The sequence below is a fragment of the Physella acuta genome, unplaced genomic scaffold, assembly GCF_028476545.2.
Source record: "Physella acuta isolate Inbredline_101_S28 unplaced genomic scaffold, ASM2847654v3 ptg000249l, whole genome shotgun sequence".
Taxonomy (NCBI): domain Eukaryota; kingdom Metazoa; phylum Mollusca; class Gastropoda; family Physidae; genus Physella; species Physella acuta.
In genome coordinates, this window is record NW_026731768.1 from 125,589 (window position 1) to 150,000 (window position 24,412).

The following is a 24,412-nucleotide window of genomic DNA, read 5'->3' on the forward strand; positions in this document are numbered from 1 at the left end:
TGTCAAAATGGCGGAAAAAAGAAAACATGCGCACAGGAAAATGCATATCTTCTAAAATATTAGCATTTTAAGTGCAAAATACATTTGAAACTTTTAGCAGTACCATATTTCTATTTGATAAAAATTAACAACTTTGTTATATCGTGTACAACAAGCGTCCCATAAGTGGGACGCTAGCAACGAATGTCCCCATGTAGATTGTTACACAAACGTCACACTTATTGGACACTAGCGAGAACACAGATGCAAATGTTTATGTTAAATGGTTATTTATGGTGAAACAATTGTTGACTTTGTTAACTGCTGACTTTGGGATGTTAAGTAGTATTTATAGATATTTAATTATGACCTTGACCTATATTTATGCAGATTGTTACACAAACGTCACATTTATTGGACACTAGTGAGAAACACAGATGCAAATATTTATGTTAAATGGTTATTTATGGTGAAACAATTGTTGACTTTGGGGTGTTAAGTAGTATTTATAGATATTTAATTATGACCTTGAGCTATATTTTCTTATATATTATTGTATTAAAAAATTGCAAATATTGAAAAACTTACATTTTATTTTTAAGTTTTCAGAATTACACTTACTGAAGTATTTAATACCATTGAATACAAACTAATTTGGTATTGCTGTAAATTTACTAGCGCGTGATATTAAAATTATAACAAACCAGAATAATAACAATGGCCACGATTTAGGTGAAATATTTAGTCAGCGCCTCTACCTGAACACCTCCGTAACTCTCACTTTGAATAGTAATAGAAATGTTATTTGAATGTTTTATACAGAAACAGAATTGGCAGCAAATATGTCCATTTATAAGTCCATTCATATCAAACTTTGATCCATTGAATTACCCAGTAGGATATGAGCAACTAAAAGCAACCCGTCATGTAGGCGGCTTTTTTTATGTTGCCGGGACAAGCGAAGCCTCATCCCGTCATAGCGTCTTTTTAAAAAATGTTTAGTTTTTAGCGCAATTTCCATACTGGGATTGCGATTATTAACTCGTCATTTCTGGATGGATGCGTGTACGCAGCCTTTAAGTCGTATCTCCTCCTCAACGAAGCAATATCGAGGACTAGTTCCAAAAGCAAATATGTTAAGCAAGTTCCAAGGATGAACATAGGAAAAAAAAATTTCCGGAATTCCTTCCTGGATTTCCCGGAAAAGCCAAAAAACCTCGAAAAAATGCAGTTTTTGGCCCATATCTCGGCAACCAGACCACTTAGCGACTTGAAACATTTACCAATCGATTCCTGCCATAATTTAGAACAATATTGCTGAAGAAAGTTTTCAAAAATATCCTTGGGGTTAGGGGTTCGGTCACAAAATTTTTTTAAAAGTGCGACAACTAAACACCCCCTACCCGTCCGCATTATTTAAAATTACATTATACATAATACATTACAGTACTATATAGCAAAGAATGCAGTGGAAGGCGAAGGACCTGGCTGGCTTAGCAGCGAACTGTACGAGACGCAGGCGAAGGAGGAGGAGCTATGATTTATCTCGATGTAAAATTGTTATGGATAACATAAGGAAATTGCGCTTAAATTGTCACTAGACTTTTAATTAACTTGTTTAAGCTGAGCATCTTGTAGGCCTACTCGTTAAAATAAAACTATTTCCGTTGTTATAGGTTTGTATAGTTGTCTTTTTTTTTTACTTATTAATTCAAACGTTATTTTTGTACCCTATTAATTTATTTGTAATTTATATGAGAGTGATAGGGAGTTACAATTACAAGGTTTTGTTTCGCTAGGCCTAATCATTTTTTTTTAAATTAAGGAAATAGCGCTTAAATTGTCACTAGACTTTTTATTAACTTGTTTTTCAGAAAAAATGACCTGAAATTGAATGGAATATGCTACAGAACATATGTTTATAAAAAATGCTTTTTTCTTTACTAAATACATTTTTTTGGGGGGTAGTCGTAAGGAGGATGAAAATTTATGTGTTTTGCCTGGACCCAATCACCTATATTAAACCATAACACAGTAATAACTCTAGAATTTATTAGAAAGAGTTATCTCCCCTATTATTTTTTTTCCAATTGTTTATAAATTATTTTATTCTTGGCATTTTAAAACAATCACACACTGAAACACAAAACTACACACATAAAATATTAATAGTACAAGATTATTTATTCATCTGAGCTGAAAAAAAAAACAGCAAAAATATGACTTGGTCGGATGGAGGAAAGACCAGTCGTTTGGAGGCAAAACCGGGAAAATTGTATTCGGGTCCAGGACGACTGGGTCGTCTGTTTCGAGGGCATATATTTAAAAGTTATATTGCTGGAGAGTATTTCTATGCTTTGGTTTTCATTCTATGTCAAATAGTAACGGAATTAGGTGTCTCGAACCGGAAAGGAGTCTCCGTTTCGGGAGAATGTTTATACCGGTGTCCGATAATGGAATCTTCTTTAAAACAGGGGTGTTAGGTTACTGGTAGTTAACTAAATGCACACATGGCTGGGTAATGGCAATGCTAACCCTGTCCCTAACCCCAACCCTGGTCCAACCATACGCCTAACCCTAATTTCTAACCATAAAATTAGTCGAGATTACAATACTATTACAGTTACTACTAACAACCCAACACACCTTTTATAAAGAAGATTCCACTATCGGACACCGGCATGTATAATCATTCAAAAAATAATAGGGGAGATAACTCTTTCTAATAAAATGCTAGAGTTATTACTGTGTCATGGTTTACTATAGGTGGTTGGGTCCAGGCAAAACACATAAATTTTCACCCTCCTTACGACTAACCCCAAAAAAATGTATTTAGTAAAGAAAAAAGCATTTTCTATAAACATATAGATCTATGTTCTGTAGCCGGTAAAACTCCATTTTAGCGTATTTCATTTCTCCGCTGCTTGTTTACCTCCAGTTGAGCGTATTTTATTATAACAACCGAAACAACCAAAACACGATTCGTTTATTTGTATTGTATTTTTGTTTTAACAAATTAATAAAAATGAATAAAAAAAATAAAGAGAGTGACTTTGTTTTAGATTTTGATAATTTAGTTTTGTTAAAACTTGAGAAAAATCCAAACTTAGAATATTGAATGTGCAATGTTCGTGTGTCAGAATTTTCATGGCAATGGGTGAAGTACATAAACGTAGCTCACAATTGCAAGGCGGTTAAGTTTGTATTGTTACAAGTATCTCCCAGGGCATGATACTATAAATAAACATTAATGAACTTACAATGATCCCAAAACTGAGGCCAACACACAATTTCAAATAGCAATTGCCCGAGCTATGACGTATGCTGATAATTCAATGTCAATGTGAGCTCACAGTGAACCCGCGACCGTGTAAGGATTTTTCTCCCGCTGACGATTATACGAGATTCGATATTTAATTGGAACAGTTCTAATGCTTTTTATGTTGTTTTTTTTATCTTTTCTAATTAAAAATCACATTCATTGAAAAAAATAAGTAGATCTAGTGTTTTTCTGACGTTTTTGTGTGTTTCGGTTGTGTTTATAATAAAATACGCTCAACTGGAGGTGAACGTGAAGCGCGGAATAAAATACGCTAAAATGGAGTTTTACCCTGTAGCCTATCCCATTCAATTTCAGTTTTTCTGAAAAAAAAATAAACGTTTAAAACAGATGCTAAGTCGGGAGGAGGCTTTGCTTGTCCCGGAAACAAAAATGGCCGCCTACATGAGGGGTTGCTTTTAATTGCTCATATCCCACTGCGGGTAATTCAATGGATCAAAGTTTGATATAAATGGACTTATAAATGGACATATTTGCTACCAATTATGTTTCTCTATAAAACATTCAAATAACAGTGCAATAATTAGTAATTAGTATTCAAAGTGAGAGTTACAGAGTTGTTGTTCGTTTCGAGGCGCATAGTCGGGCCAGGCAGAGTTACTCTAGGTACTAGATCTAGAGATTCTAGACTCTTCTAGATCTAGTCTGTGCTAACCCTACACATGCTAACACACTAACCCTAACCCTTAGTGACGCCTTAGTCATAATTAAATAATTATTAATTAATGGCAACCAAACACCTATTTTAAGAGTCTATTGTCGGGCTATTACGAGTAGGCCTAATACTATACTTTCAAGATGTTAGATGTAAGATTTATTTCTGAATTACTAAAGTAATTAGATCTAGAATCTAGATCTAGTATTTTCTTAAAGTAATAATAAATAAGGTCAGCATGTTCTTGAGTGACCTCCCCGACGCGGTAAGTTGCAAACAATATGGCGACGACCTCAAGTAAACCACGCGTGCAGTAGTGCAGCATTCAAAACTTAAGATTTCTAAATAAATTTCTATTCCCAACAAAATTATTGCTAAATATAATATGCTCACTAACTAAAAAATGCAATGCATATTCTTTTTCAAAAGAAATACTTACACCCGGCATGGTTTTAAAAGATACAATAATTAGTTATTCAAAAAGAAGCGACCCTAAGAAATGACGCCAGTTGTGAAAGAGGATTCCTATACGGGCTAAACGTGGATATTCAAATGAGATCAAGAAATTGCTCCAAGTAAAAATTGAAAATCTGGGAATATTGGTTGATAGCATAGGCCCCCTAGGCCTAGGAGGCCTAATTACAAAGGTCCAAGAGGCATTTTTTATGCAGATTGTTAGGCCTACCTTCAGGCCAAGCTCTTTAATGCCAATATTTTAATAATAATCAAATAAAGGCATTATCTTTTTTAAAAATCATATTATAGTAAAATGGCCTAACGCTTGGCCCATCACACTCTAATATTTGAATCACACAATTATGTTTCTACCTAATTATTAATTAATTTTAGATTCAGTGTTACGATGAAAATGTGAGTTACCGGAATGGAGTTTGAATCTTAGAAGATTAACTACCAACACTGGCCTTTTTTACCTGAATATGTTACAGAACCTATTAAGTTTGTTGTATTGAATACGATTTTTTTCAAAACAAATAATAATCACTCTTAATGTAAGTTTTATGCCTAGATCTAGATATCTAGATCTGTATCATATCCCATTTCTTTAAGAAGTAGAACTAATAATAATAAAACAAAACGAAGGTTAATCGCTCACTTTAATCATAACACAAATGTATGTGGTCGTTAATGTAATATGCAAATAACTTTAACCGCGTGCAATGTGCTAGATATGTATTTCGTTTTAAACCCGTAGGCCTAAAGCAGTTTTTTCATAAATTCTAAATAAAAAAGAAAACACTTTGACCTAGGCTCAGATTTGCACCATTCCTAAAGTGGTTGTAGCTTCTCATTCTCGCGAGATTACCACAAATTATTATGCAGTACGCCAAGTAAGCTAGGCTAGGCCTACCATGGCTTGAATCCCGCTAGACCTGAGCATAGATCTAGAAACCTAGGAACAATTGTTCACAATATTAGTGGACTTTTGCTACGTTAGGTATCTAGATCTAGTGGGAGAATATTTACACCGGTGTCCGATTATGGAATCTTCTTTAAAAAGGGGTGATATCTAACTGGTAGTTAACTAAATACACACATGGCTGGCTAATGTCAATGCTAACCCTGTACCTACCCCAACCTTGGACCTACCACATACGCCTAACCCTAATTTCTAACAATAAAATTAGTCCAGATTACAATACTACTAACAAACCAACACACCTATTTTATGGAAGAATCTATTATAGGACACCGGTATCTATAATCATCCTAGACTACTATTTAAATAACTATAAAGAAAAGCGTGGGTGTCTTCCTTAACATTAGTAAAGGTGTCCAATAAATACTAAAGTGACCCACGCTTTACTTAATAGTTATTTAAATAATAGTCTATAATTTATTTTCTACTTTTTAGTGCATTATTGCATAAAAGCTTGTTATTAAAACGTTTTTTTATGAATTTTTTAAAATTACTTAAACTTTTTATAATAGAATAGAATCTCGTAAAAAAAATAATTGCACACCAAGTGAACGCCTAATAAAATGTGCATAATAGTGCGGGATATTATTAGTACTTTATAAATTCACATGCGTTTTTTTGTGTTTTTTTTTTTTTTTTTGAGAAATCGGAAATAGCGTAAATTAGTCCTTGCGGTCGACGGAAATTACTCAAAATTTGATAGAAGGCAGAGAATTAGAACTTTTACTTACGGGTGAAATTTCATTTATCTATCTGAAATAGTACTCAAGTTATAGGCTTTTTGAAAAAGTTCCACTTCCAGTTATCGGAAATCGCTCAAAAATTGATTCGGATCTACGATTTTGAAATCTATATACTACTAAAACTCAAGTTTGTTTACATGTTTGAATATTTATTTGTTTGTTTGTTTGTTTGTCTGATCGATTATTGTCAATGGTTCTGTTCATCGTGGACAGCTGTAAAATAGTATGTAGGTAGAGAACAATTTTTGTTTTAAGACAGACTGTTAATCACAAATTTATTTAAAGACGTTAATTAATTTATTGATTTATTCATAGGTAGATTAAACACATTTTTTTTAAAAGATTAAAAAAAACTACTAGACTCGACGGAAACAGTGACGCTTTATTCCTACGTATCCGACTACTTCGACGTACGAGACAAGACTAGCATTTCTAAGGTCTGTACCTAGTACAGGCATCCAAAAAAAACAAAAAACTTCTACATTGTTCCGAATACAGTAGGGTATCACATTACGTGTTTTCGCAAATTTACATACCAAGCTTAAGGTGGGAGGGATGGCTCCCTCACTCAAGTCCACCCATCGCCATCCATTTCAAACAATTACCAGGCGACCCGTACTAATTTTCCCTGCACACGTCGAGGTGTGACACTAATGTCTTCCTATCGCAGTTCAGGTGGGTGATAACTCACATCAATTGTGGTCTCAGTTGTAACAATCAACAATGGTGAACTTTGACCTTTAGTTTTTCCCCAATTTAATTCAACAAAGAATACCTTACCTATAACTTTTAACCTGTGGAATATTTCATAGAACTTTTGTATCACTAAAGACACAACAGGCAAAGATACTTAGCTTGACTGTCAGCAGCACTCAAGAAATATGGCTTAGAGATTGGTGAATGTCGAGGTCAGAGATATGATAATGAAGCTAATATGAAAGGAAAACGATATGATTATATCGTCGTCATAATATTAATTCGCTTTGAGAAGAAGAAAAAGCACCACTTTTACAAATTGGAGGAAAAGTTTTCGAACACTTAGAATACTAAATTCGTACACTATTTCCCCGAATTGATACAGCCTTACTGTACATGTTGAAGACACCAATGATATATATATATATATATATATATATATATATATATATATATATATATTGTTACGATCCCAAGGGATCTTTACCTGTGTTTGGCCCCATCGAGGAGGGCCAGGTAATTAAAATGAAATGCCTAGGCATGTTAATGCACTGGCAAGTATAGGCCGTGAGAGTCTAGGGGTCTTGAGGCAGTTGACGGCCATACCACGGATTAGGTTCCACGCGGTGGGCGTGGCAGAATTGTAGTCTTTGGGACTCGGCTATTAACGTGGCCAACAGTCCGTGATTTACGGCTGGAAAACCTTCCAGATCGGAGGGGGCCTAGTGGATGGTCATGGACGGATCTGACCTAGGGTCAGCTATAATTAAAATTGTTCCCACGGTGAAGCACGGGGGACGAGTACTTTAGGAGGGTAGACGGCAGACCAGGGGGACACGGAGACACACGGACACTCACACACTCGGAGACGGACGGACTCGTCTCGGATAGCTAGGTGTAGAGGAGACAGACATGGGTCGTCTCTGTGGGCTAGTGGAAAGCCACGACATGTATTAGACCTAGGCTCGGCTTGATAGTTAGGGACAAGTAGGGCATTCGAATGAAGGACTTTAGTTGTTGTAGATAGTTGTGTATTTTTCTTATTGTGTTCCATGTGGTGGCGGGTTAATTTTAAGTGTTTTAATTTGTGGCAATAAATAGAGATCACTGAAGTTGGCATTTATTTATTTTTATTTTCTTCTTCTTGTTTACGATTCCCTGACTAATTCGAAAGGATTAGAGAAGGGGGTCGTAACAATATATATATATATATATATATATATATATATATATATATATATATATATATATATATATATATATATACAAACACAAAGTACGAACACAAAATACGAACACAAAATACTCAGTGCTAGCCTGTTCGGGTTTTGAATAATTTTTTATTTTTCAATTGAAACAAATTACAACAACTTGGCATGTGTGTAAGTGCATTAGTAAGTTTAGAAAATCAGTTTTATTATCTCTGCTACAAATCTCTTAACTTTATTCTAGTCGGTCAAAGGAATATAAAACATAAAAGCTTTGTATGAGTAATCGTGTCTTGTGTTATGTTTATTTTTATGTATTTATATTATTAATTATAAATACATTTCCTTTTTATACAATGTCATTCTTTGGTAAGTAAAACAATAATAATTAAGAGAAGTAATTGCTTTTTTATTTGTTTAGGACAAATCTATTAAAAGGAGCTTATGAGCACCCCTATTTGACAATTTAAAGAAGGGAAATAAGTCATGGAAGTGATTTGAACGTTTGCTTATCTTTGATAAGTTTGATTGTAGGAGAGAAAGGCCTCGACCTTTCACAGTGGTTTAAAAACAAAGAATAAAACAATATACAAGAGCGTGGGGTGGTGTCTATAGAATAAAGATAATCTAAGCGCAGCTACGGTAATCTTTTTACAAAACAACCATCAAGTAAAAAATGCAAGAACTTTTTAAAAAATTTAACTACAAAAAATGTATTATGGTCGGCTTTGGGCCCCTAAATGACGTGCCCCCCCCCCCCCCGCATTGCGGGGTCTGGCGGCACTGTAGTTCCGCCCCTGGCTTTAAGGGATGACGACCGATGATGCTAAACGGATTTTACCCTTACTAGAGCCTTCAAACAAATTGTAAGTACCATTTTTAAAGTTTCATTTCCATTTTAATAAATAAATTTTACGTTTTAATGTTCGTTTGGTTTAATTAGGTTTAAATAAGGTAACTAATGAATATGGCATAAATAAGAATATATTTTTGCAGATTGTACTAAAATACTAAAGATAATTGAATATTTAAAAAATGTCATTAAATTAACGTTTGAAAATGATGTTCCAGATTATTTTCAGTCATTTCCCTTTCATTTCTATTTGTATTGAAATGTATTGCCTTCATTTAAATTGAAATAAAAGACAAGCAGGCGGCCCACTGTCATACTTATATTAAACAAGACAGTTATCATGTATATTAAACAACAAAGTCAACACAATATACATACGGATAGATATTTTTATCAAGGGAAACTACTCTAATTTTTGTTGGGAAAGATGGCCGCTGTTTTAGTTACTATTATTGATCTCAAACATCTTGTTTAATGTTAGTTTCATGGAATTTTAAATTGTTTTAGTCATTGATTGTTATTTTCAATCGATTTTGTAAAAATCAATATTTTGTAAAATTTGACATAAATATACTTTAAATATTAGTATATTTTAATTAAGTATTATAGATAATTGAACAAAAGATCACCATTGATCATTTGATGGTTAAATCAATTTAAATATCCTGAAATTAATTTTCATCAACCCTGTTTGAGATAATAAATTTGCTATTAAAAACAGCAGCCATATTAAGAAAATATTATTTAGAGTAGTGTCCCTTTCATTTCTATTCGTATGGAAATATATTTAATTATGATTGTCTTGTATTTACATCGGCCTGCAAAGCATTTTTTTTTATTTCTGCCTTTTCTGACTGTTTTATTAAAAATTACTTCTCTTTACCTTAATTAAACACCAACCTCCATCATATTTTCGTTGTCAATGTCTCAAAAAGTCATAATGTAAAAAATTACGTTTCACTCTGCCTTTATCTAAGTCTCTCGCCATAATTTTGACAAAAATAAAGGTTTTTCATTTTTACTTTTTCGTATATACGATGTATAGCGAAAGTCTTGTAATCGTGCAAAAAAAAAATCGAGATTTTTTCAAATCTCGACGTTTTACACCTCACTGATACGGAAAAACATAATTTTGCAATCTTGTCCGTATGTATGTGTGTCTGTAAACAAGATAATTTGAGTACCGTTAGAGCTAGGTTGATGAAATTTGATATATAAGTATTTTATCAAAATCGTAGATCCGTATCAACTTTTGAGCGATTTCCGATAACCGGAAGTGGTACTTTTTTTACTTTGACTTTTTCAAAAGCCTAAAACTTGAGTACTATTTCAATTAGATAAATGAAATTTCACATGTAAGTAAACGATCTAATTCTCTTACCTTCTGTCAAATTTTGAGTAATTTCCGCTATTTCCGATTTCTCAACAAACAAAAAAAACGAATGTAAATTTATAAAGTACTAATAATATTCCGCACTATTATGCACATTTTATTTGGCGATCACTGGTGTGCAATTCTTTTTTCTGCGAGATTTTATTCTATTTTTAAAAGTTTAAGTATTTAAAATGGATTAAAATTCATGTCTATATCCCGAGTTCCCATCCCCTGTTTTTTTATATAAGAATATTCGAGAAAGTTTTGGGGAGAGCGCTCTAATAGACAAAATGTATTATCCACCATATTCCCTCGTAAAACATCATCTAAATTTTTCAGCCACTCCACCCTTTCAGTGCGTGTTATCTTATCCCAAAGCGTGTTATCTTATCACAAATCTCTAGTTTTCAAATTAAACGTCATGGACGAGTGATGGATGGGTGAGGGCTGTTTAATTGAACACCAACATAAGTAATAAAATTAAACGTGATGGACGAGTGAAGGATGGGTTAGGGGCTGTTTTATTGAACACCAACATAAGTAATCAAATTAAACGTCGCATAAGTGTCAAAACGGCAGTTCTTGGTTTTTTTTTCCACCCCCTTAAAGTTAGCTAAACGGTCGGCAGTACCGGTACATGACGTCACACGCGAGCGTTAACTCTGTGACGATGTGCTAAGTGGGGGAATGAAAAGGCGGGGTTCTAGAAATACGACTCAGCATGCTTTTTTACGTTTCTTGACCCTTCTTGATAGTTCTATCGTCCCCACTGAGAAAATGGATCACCAATGAATGACGCGTCATACTTCTACAGCTGGTCTTTCTCCCACAACCATACCCAGTTTAGTTTCACCAAAAAAACCTGACCCGTCTCAAAATCACATCGTTGAATTTTACTCAACATCTCCCCACCACAATTTCTATCTAAATTAATATGTTCATCATTATATTTGTTCTGTAATAGTAATAGTGTACGCTGTCATAACTATCTTAACCCCATAACGTCGCTCTTACGCCGTAAAAGCGCCGTCATTTATGGGCTATCTAATATTGATTTGATTACTGCAAAAATGTGTCAAAAGTTCGACCTCCCAACAATTTTTTGTGGTCTAGGATGCACACTATTAAGTCTGAAAAGGTCTATTATTAGTCATTCATTTTAAATATATTGAAAAAAAAAAAGAAAAATTACTTACCATGCATATATTAAAACAATACAAAGCCATATTAAACCACAAAATCAACACAACAAACATGCGAATAGACAATTTTTCAAGGAAAACTACTCTATTATTGTTTTTGAAACGTGGCCGCTGCTTGTATTTACTCATCGTTGTCACGAACAGGGTAGTTTAAAGTTTATTCCAGAATATTTTTGACTGGTTTGGTCATGGATTGTGATTTATTATTTAATTATCTGTTATATTATGTAAAATATGTCATGAATATGGCCAAATGAAAGAAATATTCATTACTATTCACGTTGGAATTTACGAAGCTAAACTAAGGTTTTACGGGCGTTGGGAAATTGCGAGACGCGAAAAGCGAAATGGCGAGGCGGGAAAATGCGAGAAGATAATGCGAGACATACCTGCGGAATCAATGGTAAATAGCGTGACACTTTTTGCGAAAAAAGCTTTTTTCATCTTTATTTATTTAAATTATTATTTTTAAAAAAAATAAACTAGCATGTAGCCATACCCTTTAACACGAATGTTGTATGTTGTTATTTTTTACCTAGATATTATATATATATATATATATATATATATATATATATATATATATATATATATATATATATATATACTAAGAAGATAGATAGATCTAGATCTATTAAAAAATCCTAACATCGTTGCTGTGCTACTGTCATCGCCCGCTCTCTTTAGCGAGAGGGAAATCCCGTCTCAGTCGACATAAATTTTAAAAATCTAACCCGTATAAAAGTATAAACAATTTAAAAAAGTGTAATTTATTTTTTTATTAAGTAATTTTAATTACAAACAAAATTTACAAACAAAATCTTCTGAAACAGTCCTAGCACTAATCAAACACACATCGTCACACAATCTTTCACACATAGTACATCCAACCCAGTTCATTAGACTCCCATTTATACTGTGCTAACACAGAACACGAATATGAAGATGGGGGGAGTTCACAAATCATCAGTATGTCTAGCGACGGAAAAATCGGAAGTTTTAAATGTAAACGAAACGTCTTTCAAGTCTGGACCAAATACCACTGAAAATCGAGTGCGGTAAATTTTTCGCAGAAGTCACGTGACCGACCGTTTTCGCCTCGCCATTTCGCTTTTCCCCACACCCAGGTTTTACCCGGCACATTACTACTGCCGCCGAATTGATTACGCTAAAACGATAGATTACCTAATTAGATTAGATGCTATTGTTTGACTTGATCCTCTTAGCTCCTTATGGAACATAGGGCCTCCACCATTTCTTCCGATCCCCGGCTATTAATTTTGCCATCTCCCAAGACATCTATGTTGGCTTCAGTTCTTCAAGAAGACTCCGCCTCCAGGTCTGTCTTAGGCACCCTCTCTACCGCTCCCCCTAACCCTAACGTTCCACTCAAGCGCTTGGCGTGTAACATTTGGGTGAGCCTTTCGCAGTGTGTGACCCACCCAGCGCCATTTTCTCCTTATTTGCTACTGTTTACTAATTATTTAAAATATATCAAATGGGATTGATGAAAGGGTAGTATAATCGTATTAATAATGTTTATCTAGACTATCACGTCAAAATTATGAATCGACAAATTCAAAATGGCCCCCAGACAATCCCAGCAGAGGCGTATCCAGGTTTTCGGTGTAGGGGGAGCGAAAATAGCAAAAACAAAAGGTGCCGAATTTGTAATATTTCCTATATACATGTGTGTGTGTTTTTGTTTGCGTTTCGGTTGGTTGTAGTTAGGGTTCATTTGAAAAGTAATATATTTCCTAAACCCGGGCAATACCAGCTTAATAAACACACAAGTCTTTGCCCTTTACATATAGGTTTTTCACAGAGGCTAGTACACGGCCTGGTCAAGTATTTATAAATATAATTTATAAATAATACCTCTTTTAGCAGTATCTCAAAAATCTTATACCTGTTCAAGTAGGCCTACAAACTAAAAAAAAATTGTTATGGTTCATTAAAATCAGTGGCGTAGGCAAAGGTGGGGGGGGGGGGGGGTTAGAACCCCTCCGATGGACTCACACCCCTATATATATGATTTTATACATGTGGAAAAAATATTTGAACCCCTCCCATGACCAATTCCTGGCTACGCCACTGATTAAAATAAACCGGGAGTGATCTTCCCTAAACTTTATCGAATATTCTTATATAACACTAAGGGAGATGGCACATCACGATATAGACATGATTTTTAATTACTTAAACTTTTAAAAATTGAATAAAATCTCGTAGAAAAATTATTTCACACCAAGTGAACGAAAAACAGTATGTGCAAAATAGTGCGGAATATTATTAGCACCTAATAAATTCATACGCGTTTTTATTTTTTAGAAATCGGAAATAGCGTAAATTACTATTTCCGGTTAACGGAAATTAGTCAAAATTTGAAAGAAGGCAGAGAATTAGATCTTTTACTTACACGTGAAATTTCGTTTATCTATATGAAACAGTACCCAAGTTATAGCTAGGCTTTTGAAAAATTGAAAGTAGAATAAATTCCACTTCCAGTTATCGGAAATCGCTGAAAATTTGATACAAAACTACAAATTTGATATAATACTTATATATGAAATTTCATCAACCTAACTGTAACGGTACTCAAGTTATCGTGTTTACAGATACACATACACAATTGCAAAGTCCAGTTTTTCTGACTGGATTACGCATAAAACGCCAAAATTTTGATATATCTGGATTTATAATTTATGCACGATTAAAATAAGTCCTCTAGACTCCGGATGTGATGAAGGACTGAGGTGTAAAGCGGTGAAAACTGTCAAAATTTCATGTGATTTTTGTGCACGATTACAATACCTTCTCTTAACTCTGTATACGGGAAAGTAAAAATAAGCTACAGTTGATTAAAAAAAAGTATATTAAGGGTTGGTTTAGTCCTCCTCTGGACTAGTCAGATGCTTTATTTGATTATGTTTTAAAAAGTCGTTAACAGGTGAAGGCATCTATTCAAGTTTTAAATATTCTCGAATAAGCTTTTCAGCTTTTTTTCTGTTAGCCAATTTGGAAGTTTTGCCTCGAAACATGCTTTTGCTGGGAGCACCTTTGCCTTCAAACACATCACAAATCCTAAATTAAAAAAAATAGAAGCGTATTAGCAGAAGGTAAGTATTGAATTGCGTCAATAAGATTACAACTTCAACTTGAAGGCACAACTAAATTAGTAGGAACAAAACAAATTTACTACATATGACAACAACTAGACTAATTTCAGCGAGGGAATAAAGCTTACTGTTTCCCTAAATCTTGAACTAGGTGGTCGGGTCCTGCAAAGACAAACATTCCTCCTTCTTTGTCGTCCCCCACTGTTATCAGTTTGGGAAGATTCTTTTGAAACAGTAAACATTCAAATGAGTTAAAATTAATAAAAAGATCTTACAATTTGGAAGATTCAATTATGAGGGAATCAATCAACCTAATTATAAACGGATAGCTTTGTTAAAAAAAATTCTTATCAATTATAACCAATATGATCGTATTATAAGCACCAGTTTAATTTTGTGCTAAAGACATTACGCAAAAGCTTGTTAATGCAAGTTTTTAAATGAATCTTTTAAAAATAAACCAGTGTCACCTTCTCTCTTGGCAAAAGTGGGCTTCCGTTATAGTCATTACATTGTGTATGTACTTAACTGGGATAACATTCACACTTACTCCATAATCGATTTGCACACAATTTTCTCTCCAGCAATTGAAATGTATGCTCTGATCATTTGTGTTGCTCACCAGTGACCGCTAGCAAAATGTTATCGTCGGATGTTAAAAACCAACAGTCGCCATTGTTAGCAGCAGCATACTTTACATCCATTCTTTGAATTGCAATTGGTCGTAAAATGGTTTTTCTTTTCACGGTGGTTACAAGTTTGACCCCATACCAACCAGGAATTGCTCCTTCATAATAATGTGGTGTTGTCCACAATATGTACACGTAGGTCTGTCTATCGAATAACTTTTACCGCCTCGATTTGACATTGCAAACCATCCTTTTAATTCACATTACTGTCCTCATAAAATGATGTCCACCATTACGGTGGTCTCAATAATATTGATTGCATATTTTTACAAGGTATATACCTAAGTAACTACTAACTATTATAGTTCTGATGAACGTCTGATGTTGTAAGCATAAGGGCAATTAAAAGTCAAAGAACCGCTATCCCTGCGCAGTGACGGCAGCATATAATTCAATGTTCTTTTTTTAATTTTTTTTTTACAAAAGTTTAAAGGCCATTAGCTTTAGGCCCCGTAACCACACTATAGTAAGCCTACATCCAATTAATTTTAAGAAAAAAAAAACTAAAAAATAACCACGTTAAAATTAGATGAATAAAAGCGCTTGTAGTATGTGCTCACGGTCAGCGCAACCACGAATCTAATAGTCTAGGTCGGCGAAAAAGTTTTCCGCCGTTTTTCTTTTATGCCGTAAAACGGAAAAGTTATATCTCTGCTGGAGATAATCTTATAAAGAACCACGTTGGTTAAGCCAAGCGGTCGTACATAAATGACGTCACATTAACGAGCCGAATTTTATCCCAAACTATATCGTCATTAACAGCTGGGCAGCCACAAACAAATGGCATAAAAATTCGGTCTTTAGCCCCACCCACGTCTCCAATAATTTTTGTTTTCAGCACTGCCTGCAACTTCAGAATAGCTTCATGAAAAAATAGTGGGTAAAATCGAGAGGTACACAGAGCTTGATCAATCTTTCAATAAATAACTTATATATATATAGGGCCTAGCTAAAGCACATTCACACGAACACAGTTTAAACGCCGTATACTAACTATTACGGTGACCAGAAAGATGCGCAACGGAAAAATGTACACAAAATAATGCACAACGGAAAATGCGCGAACAGAAAAATGCTCAAACAGAAATTAGCTTACACAGAAAAAGGCGCTAACAGTAAACTGCGCTAACAGTAAAGTGCGCTAACAGAAAAATGCGCAAATAAGAAAATTACGCACACAGAAAAGGACACAGATTTCTCACACAATTAAGAATATGACAATGTGTGTTTACGCTTCATGTTTAAGTTGGTATGTTTATTAATATAAATATATTTTTTTTTCTCATTTTTGTATAATTTAAAAAACAACAACAACAAAATACCACCGCTCTTTCTAAAATGCATAGAAACATAAATTGCTAAGATTTTCCGATTATACATTTATAGATGCTGTTGACCGAAGTTGCTTCGACCATAGATTTTTGGCGGACACGTTTGAAAAGAGTGAAGGGTTTTTCACAGGCAGTTTGTAATCACGAATATGAACAAACGTGGTTTGTACGACTACGCCTACACCACATTGACCATCGACCGACAGACCACCCGCCGGCCTGTCCGTCAGTTCTCTCCATACTCTCTCTTTCTTCACCGCTAAAAAAAAATTCGCCAGGGGGGGGGGGGGGGGGGTTAAGAAAATAAGGGCACTAAGGAAGAGTTTGTTAAATTTATACGTAAATTCGGTACTGTACCAAAGTCAAAATCACAGGGAGTCTTGGAGGTGGGTGACTGTGGAGCAGAACGAACAACATTTTTTTTCTCTAAGAATTGTATCACAGACTGCGGTCTCTAGAACACTCAAGTCACCCATTAGTAAGGGTCCCTGCTAGTTATTACACGAGCTAACCATCAGTCCATCCTGGTTATTTTTAGACATATGTTCAAATAGAGGTACTGATATCTTTGTGTACAATAGCACATCTCTCTTTTAGTTAACAAAAAAAACTGTTATTCCAATGACAATAGAATGTGCATGATATCTAGATGTATTGACGGACGTATGGACAGACAGACAGCCAGGTACACAGGGTGGATTAATTATTTGGTCCTTTGGTAGGCGGTAGTTGTCAGTATACGTTTAGCTGTGTAGGTATATAGGTAAGTGTAGGTGCAGGCTTAATCATGCAAATCACCAATGGTCAAATCACATGTGATCAACACACGCGGACAACAACTGGCTGTCTTCAAAAAACATCTATAAAATAATAAGAAAACCTCAGCAATTCATGATTCTATTTATTTTAGAAAGTGAGTACGCATTCATTATTCTATAAAAATAAACAGACATTGGAATAAAATATATCTGTCTATGTATGCACATATGCACGTGAAAACTCAATCATGCACGCATAACCACACACACATTGCCTTAATCCTCATTGGTGAGGATTATGTGCGCAGTTTTTTTTTAATTTGCCTGTTTTTCTGTGTGTGCATTTCTCTTTGCGCATTTTTCTGTGTGCGAAATGTTCTGTTTGCGCATGTTCTGGCTGCGCATTCTTCTCTTTGCGCATTTTTCTGGGAACCAACTATAAGACATCCCAGAATGACATAGACTAGTTACAGAGTGAACGGTATTTGTATGTAAACAGTAAAACTGTCATAAAGCAGGAGGGCAAGATGCGACCACTGGAATATGGGTATCAAAAAGGAAAAATGGATCGGCTGATAAGATTTCGGACGTTTTTTTTTTTCATAAAGTCCATCGACGGGAAAGTATCGATTTTTATTTTCGCCGGAAACTTTTTCTCAGATGGAATAAGATAGATTTCCAAGGAAAAATTGGGTACTTACATCTCTGGGTCCCCTAAACTTGCATATAACTGTATGCTCGTACTTGAATCAGAACATCTTACGTGTACTTTTAACCCACTTTTTAATTTTATAAAAAATAAACCGGGAGTGATCTCCCCAAAACTTTCTCGAATACTCTAATATAACACTACGGGGAAAAGCAACTCGGAACATAGACAATATTTTAAATACATTTTTAATTACTTAAACTTTTTATAATAGAATAGAATCTCGTAAAAAAAAAGAATTGCACACCAAGTGAACGCCAAATAAAATGTGCATAATAGTGTGAGATATTATTAGTACTTTATAAATTCACACGCGTTTTTTTTTTTTTAGAAATCGAAAATAGCGTAAATTAATACTTCCGGTCGACGGAAATTACTCAAAATTTGAAAGAAGGCAGAGAATTAGAACTTTTACTTACATGTGAAATTTCATTTATCTATCTGAAATAGTACTCATTTTATGGTATAGGCTTCTGAAAAATTCAAAGTAAAAAAAAGTTCCACTTCCGGTTATCGGACATCGCTCAAAAGTTGATACGGATCTACGATTTTGATATATATATATATACTGATATATGAAATTTCATCAACCTAGCTAACAGTACTCAAGTTGTCGTGTTTACACACACACACATACAAGATTGCAAAACTATGTTTTTTCCACTCAGGGAGCCTAAAAAGTCGAGGTTTGCAAAAATCTGGGTTTTTTTTTGCACGATTACAAGACTTTCTCTATACTTCCTATGTACGAGAAAGTAAAGAGTGAGAAAAGCCAATTTTGTTGGAACCAATTTAAACGAAGTAATTATTTTTGAGGCTTGAAAAAATTGGGTATGTTCTATTGTGTTTGTTTTCATTTCAAAACATTGATCTTATTGATCTTATTGATCTTATTGGCAATGTACTTTTCCCGCCCAGACGCGTACTTTAATCATTAATCAGAAAAATTAAGCCTTGACCGTACTTTAATCATTAATCAGAAAAATTAAGCCTTGACCGTACTTTAATCATTAATCAGAAAAATTAAGCCTTGACCGTACTTTAATCATTAATCAGAAAAATTAAGCCTTGACCGTACTTTAATCATTAATCAGAAAAATTAAGCCTTGACCGTACTTTAATCATTAATCAGAAAAATTAAGCCTTGACCGTACTTTAATCATTAATCAGAAAAATTAAGCCTTGACCGTACTTTAATCATTAATCAGAAAAATTAAGCCTTGACCGTACTTTAATCATTAATCAGAAAAATTAAGCCTTGACCGTACTTTAATCATTAATCAGAAAAATTAAGCCTTGACCGTACTTTAATGATTAATCAGAAAAATTAAGCCTTGACCGTACTTTAACCATCCTCCGTAACAGTGAGGTAGAACACACCTCGACGACCATTCGGGTGTTGGGAGACACTCCATATTGTGGAATCGTAGGGTACTTTTTAACACGTTTTTAACACGTTTTTAACACGTTTTTCTTAACTCAGCTTCGCGTTTGTGGATGTGTGGATTTGTTTGTTGTTAAAATTGACATCGAAAATTAGCCCACTTCTGATTGCTCTAGAGACCTGAAATTTGGCATGCATGCTACTTTCGCCTAACAATTTCAGATGCAATCATAAAAACTAGCAATTAAAGACCGTAATTAGCTTAATTTAATTACGCCCAAAGGACCATAAAATTGAGGACATGATTTCTAAAGATACCGACAAGACTGGAGGCTTGTTGACACAGTTACTTCGGCCCCAATCGATGTGAGCGCGCTGGCCGTGATCGTATAGTGGTTAGTACTTCGCGTTGTGGCCGCGACAACCCAGGTTCGAATCCTGGTCGCTCAAGATTTTTTTAGTCCGTGTATTTATAAACACTTAGTCAATTCATACTTAATCAAGTCATTAGATAAAGTAGAAAAGAAACTATATAAAAAACTTTTTTAAAAACCACGTTTTTCATGTGTAGCAACGGACTAAAAAGGAGAAAATAAAATACTTAAAAAAAACTTTTTAAAAAACCACGTTTTTCTTGTGGACTAAAAAGTAGAAAATAACTATTTACATACATTTGATGACAAAAAACGTGGGTCGGGCAGATGGGTCGGGAAATTTGATGGTGAACGTACCCACGTTTTTTGTCATCAAATGTATGTAAATAGTTATTTTCTACTTTTTAGTCCACAAGAAAAACGTGGTTTTTTAAAAAGTTTTTTTTAAGTATTTTATTATTAACTCAGCTTCGCGTGGATGTGTTTGTTGTTAAAATTGACATCGAAAATTAGCCCACTTCTGATTGCTCTATAAATCTGAAATTTGGCATGCAGGTTACTTTCGCCTAACAATTTCAGATGCAATCATAAAAACTAGCAATTAGAGACCGTAATTAGCTTAATTTAATTACGCCCAAAGGACCATAAAATTGAGGACATGATTTCTAAAGATACCGACAAGACTGGAGGCTTATAGACACAGTTACTTCGGCCCCAATCGATGTGAGCGCGCTGGCCGTGATCGTATAGTGGTTAGTACTTCGCGTTGTGGCCGCGACAACCCAGGTTCGAATCCTGGTCGCTCAAGATTTTTTTAGTCCGTGTATTTATATACACTTAGTCAAGTCATACTTAATCAAGTCATTAGATAAAGTAGAAAATAAACTATATAAAAAACTTTTTTAAAAACCACGTTTTTCATGTGTAGCAACGGACTAAAAAGGAGAAAATAAAATACTTAAAAAAAACTTTTTAAAAAACCACGTTTTTCTTGTGGACTAAAAAGTAGAAAACTATTTACATACATTTGATGACAAAAAACGTGGGTCGGGCAGATGGGTCGGGAAATTTGATGGTGAACCCACGTTTTTTGTCATCAAATGTATGTAAATAGTTTTCTACTTTTTAGTCCACAAGAAAAACGTGGTTTTTTAAAAAGTTTTTTTTAAGTATTTTATTCTTAACTCAGCTTCGCGTTTGTTTGTTTGTTTGGATGTTTGTTGTTAAAATTGACATCGAAAATTAGCCCACTTCTGATTGCTCTAGAGACCTGAAATTTGGCATGCATGCTACTTTCGCCTAACAATTTCAGATGCAATCATAAAAACTAGCAATTAGTGACCGTAATTAGCTTAATTTAATTACGCCCCAAGGACCATAAAATTGAGGACATGATTTCTAAAGATACCGACAAGACTGGAGGCCTATAGACACAGTTACTTCGGCCCCAATCGATGTGAGCGCGCTGGCCGTGAACGTATAGTGGTTAGTACTTCGCGTTGTGGCCGCAACAACCCAGGTTCGAATCCTGGTCGCTCAAGATTTTTAGTCCGTGTAATTATAAACACTTTTTTAAAAACCACGTTTTTCATGTGTAGCAACGGACTAAAAAGGAGAAAATAAAATACTTAAAAAAAACTTTTAAAAAAAACACGTTTTTTATGTGTAGCAACGGACTAAAAAGGAGAACGGACACGGTAACACATTGTTAACGGTGACACGGTTGGTATGCTGGGCATGCTAAAATACACATAAACACGTTTTTCCTTAACTCAGCTTCGCGTTTATTTGTTTGTTTATGGGAGATTTGATCACGTGATTCGTGAGTAGATCTCCACGCCAGCAACGTAAATTACACCCTTTCTCTGTTTAAAGCGTATCGGTCGCTCAAGATTTTTTTAGTCCGTGTATTTAAAAACACTTAGTTAAGTCATACTTAATCAAGTCATTAGATAAAGTAGAAAATAAACTATATAAAAAACTTTTTAAAAACCACGTTTTTCATGTGTAGCAACGGACTAAAAAGGAGAAAATAAAATACTTAAAAAAAACTTTTTAAAAAACCACGTTTTTCTTGTGGACTAAAAAGTAGAAAATAAATTTTCATACATTTGATGACAAAAAACGTGGGTCGGGCAGATGGGTCGGGAAATTTGATGGTGAACGTACCCACGTTTTTTGTCATCAAATGTATGAAAATTTATTTTCTACTTTTTAGTCCACAAGAAAAACGTGGTTTTTTAAAAAGTTTTTTTAAAGTATTTTATTAAAGCGAATGTCGGCGCAATAGTCCTCACAGTGGAGCCCAGGTGGTCCAGGTAACTTAAACTTGTCATCTGATAGCTGGTCATTTATTTTTACATTGGAGACCTACCTCGTTTCCTAATGCTGCAACCAAAACACTCATGTAGTCATTGTCCCCATCTTTCCTGTCAAATAAAAGGTTTACACTTAAAAGAACTAAACTAACAGCAAATGATGCATTTACTTTGGGTTTAGTTCATAATAGCAGTGACCTCTTTTTTCATGTTTTAAAAGAAGTCTAAAATGTTAAACACCGGTATCACGAGACAGATAGGGTCAGACAGACAGACAGGTTTTTGACACTAATATGGTCAGACAGGTTTTTTACACTAATATGGTCAGACAGGTTTTTGACACCAGTATGGTCAGACAGGTTTTTGACACCAATATGATCAGACAGGTTTTTGATACCAATATGGTCAGACAGGTTTTTGGCACCAGTACGGCCAGAGAGGTTTTTGACACCAGTATGGTCAAACAGACAGACAGGTTTTTGACAATATACAGCCAGACAGGTTTTTGACACCAGTATGGTCAAACAGACAGACAGGTTTTGACACCAATATGGTCAAACAGACAGACAGGTTTTTGTCACAAATATGGTCAGACAGGTTTTTGACATCAATATGGTCAAACATGTTTCTGACACCAATATGGTCAGACAGGTTTTTGACACCAGTATGGTCAAACAGGTTTTTTGACACCAGTATGGTCAAACAGGTTTTTGACACCGATACGGCCAGACATGGTCAAACAGGTTTTTGACACCAGTATGGTCAGACAGACAGACAGGTTTTTGACAACAGTACGGCCAGACAGGTTTTTGACACCAGTATGGTCAAACAGATAGACAGGTTTTTGACACCAATATGGTCAAACAGACAGACAGGTTTTTGACACCAATATGGTCAGACAGACGTTTTGTCACTAAAGTCAGACCTGATATGAAAAGGCTATGTGAAACTGTTTAAAACAAATATCACCTGTGATGAATAAAAATGGTTTCCTTGTGTGCAGACTGTTTGAATAAAGTTGCTTCTAAAGTAGCAATCTCTCGCAGTTGTAAATTACATGTCTGATAAAAAAATAAAAAACACTATTTGAACACATTGTTATCAGTGCTATAATTCATTCAGTTTATTTATCTTAATCTATATATACTAGCTGCATCCCGTGCTCCGCCACGGTTAATCTTTTTTAAATGTACCAACTTGGGAACAGAACAAAACTAAACACAACACAAAACGAACGCAAAAAAAAAAAACCCGAAAAAAACAAACATAACACTCATAACATAAACACAATTTAAATGCAATAAAAAAGGCATATTGCTCACAGTCTAGCCCGTAGCGCCAAAGCGCGCTCTTTCCGAGCGCCGCCGGACGCGTCTGACACAGTGAATGACTATAAAACAGAGGCGTAGCGACCCTTTCCGGCGCCCGGGGAATAACTTTCGATTTGACCCCCCCCCCCTCAAACTTACAATTTGGACCCCCTCTCCTCAAAATTTCAATTTCCACCACCCCCCTCCCCCGCAAATTTTTTCCAACCCACTTTGATACCCCCTTAGGTCGGCAACCGGGTACATATGTCCCCCCCTCTCTACGCCTCTCCTATAAAACCCCCAGCAGTATTTAAAATATCCGTGTTTTACCTACCATATTATATCACTTTATCAATTCACGCATTTTTTTCCCCCAGTACTTTAAATTTTAAAAATTTACAATAGTTCCATAACTAAAACCACTGCGCACCCAATGAACGTGATGACACGTCTATAATAGTGCTTAATAGTTGATTAAAAATTATAAGTAGTAAACATTACATTCAGTGGATAAAATAAATAAAAGATAGCCTTTTATCAATCAATTCTAATTATAATATTCCAACAATAATGTACTCTTACACGTCTGCATAATTTGCATTCACATTTTGCTAATTATATTATTCCAACAATTATTCCGTCTTGCAGATTCTCCATTCACATTTTTAGATTGAGTTCAATTTATTTTTAAAATACCTCCCTTGGCATTATTACTAAACAGTTTAATTAGATTTTCTAACCAACAGTTATTATGTTATTAAAATGTATTCACTTTTTCTAGGAATATTAACGAAAACGATATTTGACATTGATCCTTTTAATATGTTTTAGCAATGTGCGTGTATTTAATATTCTCTTGACATTATGCAAAATTGTACAAACAGTGGAAATTATAAAATAGCTCTATGTCGTTATATAAACAAACCCTACT

General features: G+C 34.7%; 2 protein-coding genes across 8 annotated transcripts in view; both read right to left on the bottom strand.

Moving 5' to 3' along the window:
• The window catches only part of LOC131938573 (heterogeneous nuclear ribonucleoprotein A3), a 29,906-nt gene extending 25,384 nt beyond the window's left edge, over positions 1 to 4,522 (bottom strand). For both annotated transcript variants that reach the window (XM_059296663.1, XM_059296661.1), the window contains exon 1: positions 4,414 to 4,522. In XM_059296663.1, the coding sequence (XP_059152646.1) occupies positions 4,414 to 4,422 (9 nt within the window). In that variant the 5' untranslated portion in view covers positions 4,423 to 4,522. The remainder of the gene's footprint in view (positions 1 to 4,413) is intronic.
• Positions 4,523 to 14,371: 9,849 nt separating this feature from the next.
• The window catches only part of LOC131938574 (alanyl-tRNA editing protein Aarsd1), a 42,775-nt gene continuing 32,734 nt past the window's right edge, over positions 14,372 to 24,412 (bottom strand). For all 6 annotated transcript variants that reach the window (XM_059296667.1, XM_059296665.1, XM_059296668.1 and 3 more), the window contains 4 exons: positions 23,141 to 23,232; positions 22,228 to 22,282; positions 14,737 to 14,831; positions 14,372 to 14,573 (listed from right to left, as the gene is read on the bottom strand). In XM_059296667.1, coding sequence (XP_059152650.1) covers positions 14,450 to 14,573; positions 14,737 to 14,831; positions 22,228 to 22,282; positions 23,141 to 23,232 — 366 coding nt within the window. In that variant the 3' untranslated portion in view covers positions 14,372 to 14,449. The remainder of the gene's footprint in view (positions 14,574 to 14,736; positions 14,832 to 22,227; positions 22,283 to 23,140; positions 23,233 to 24,412) is intronic.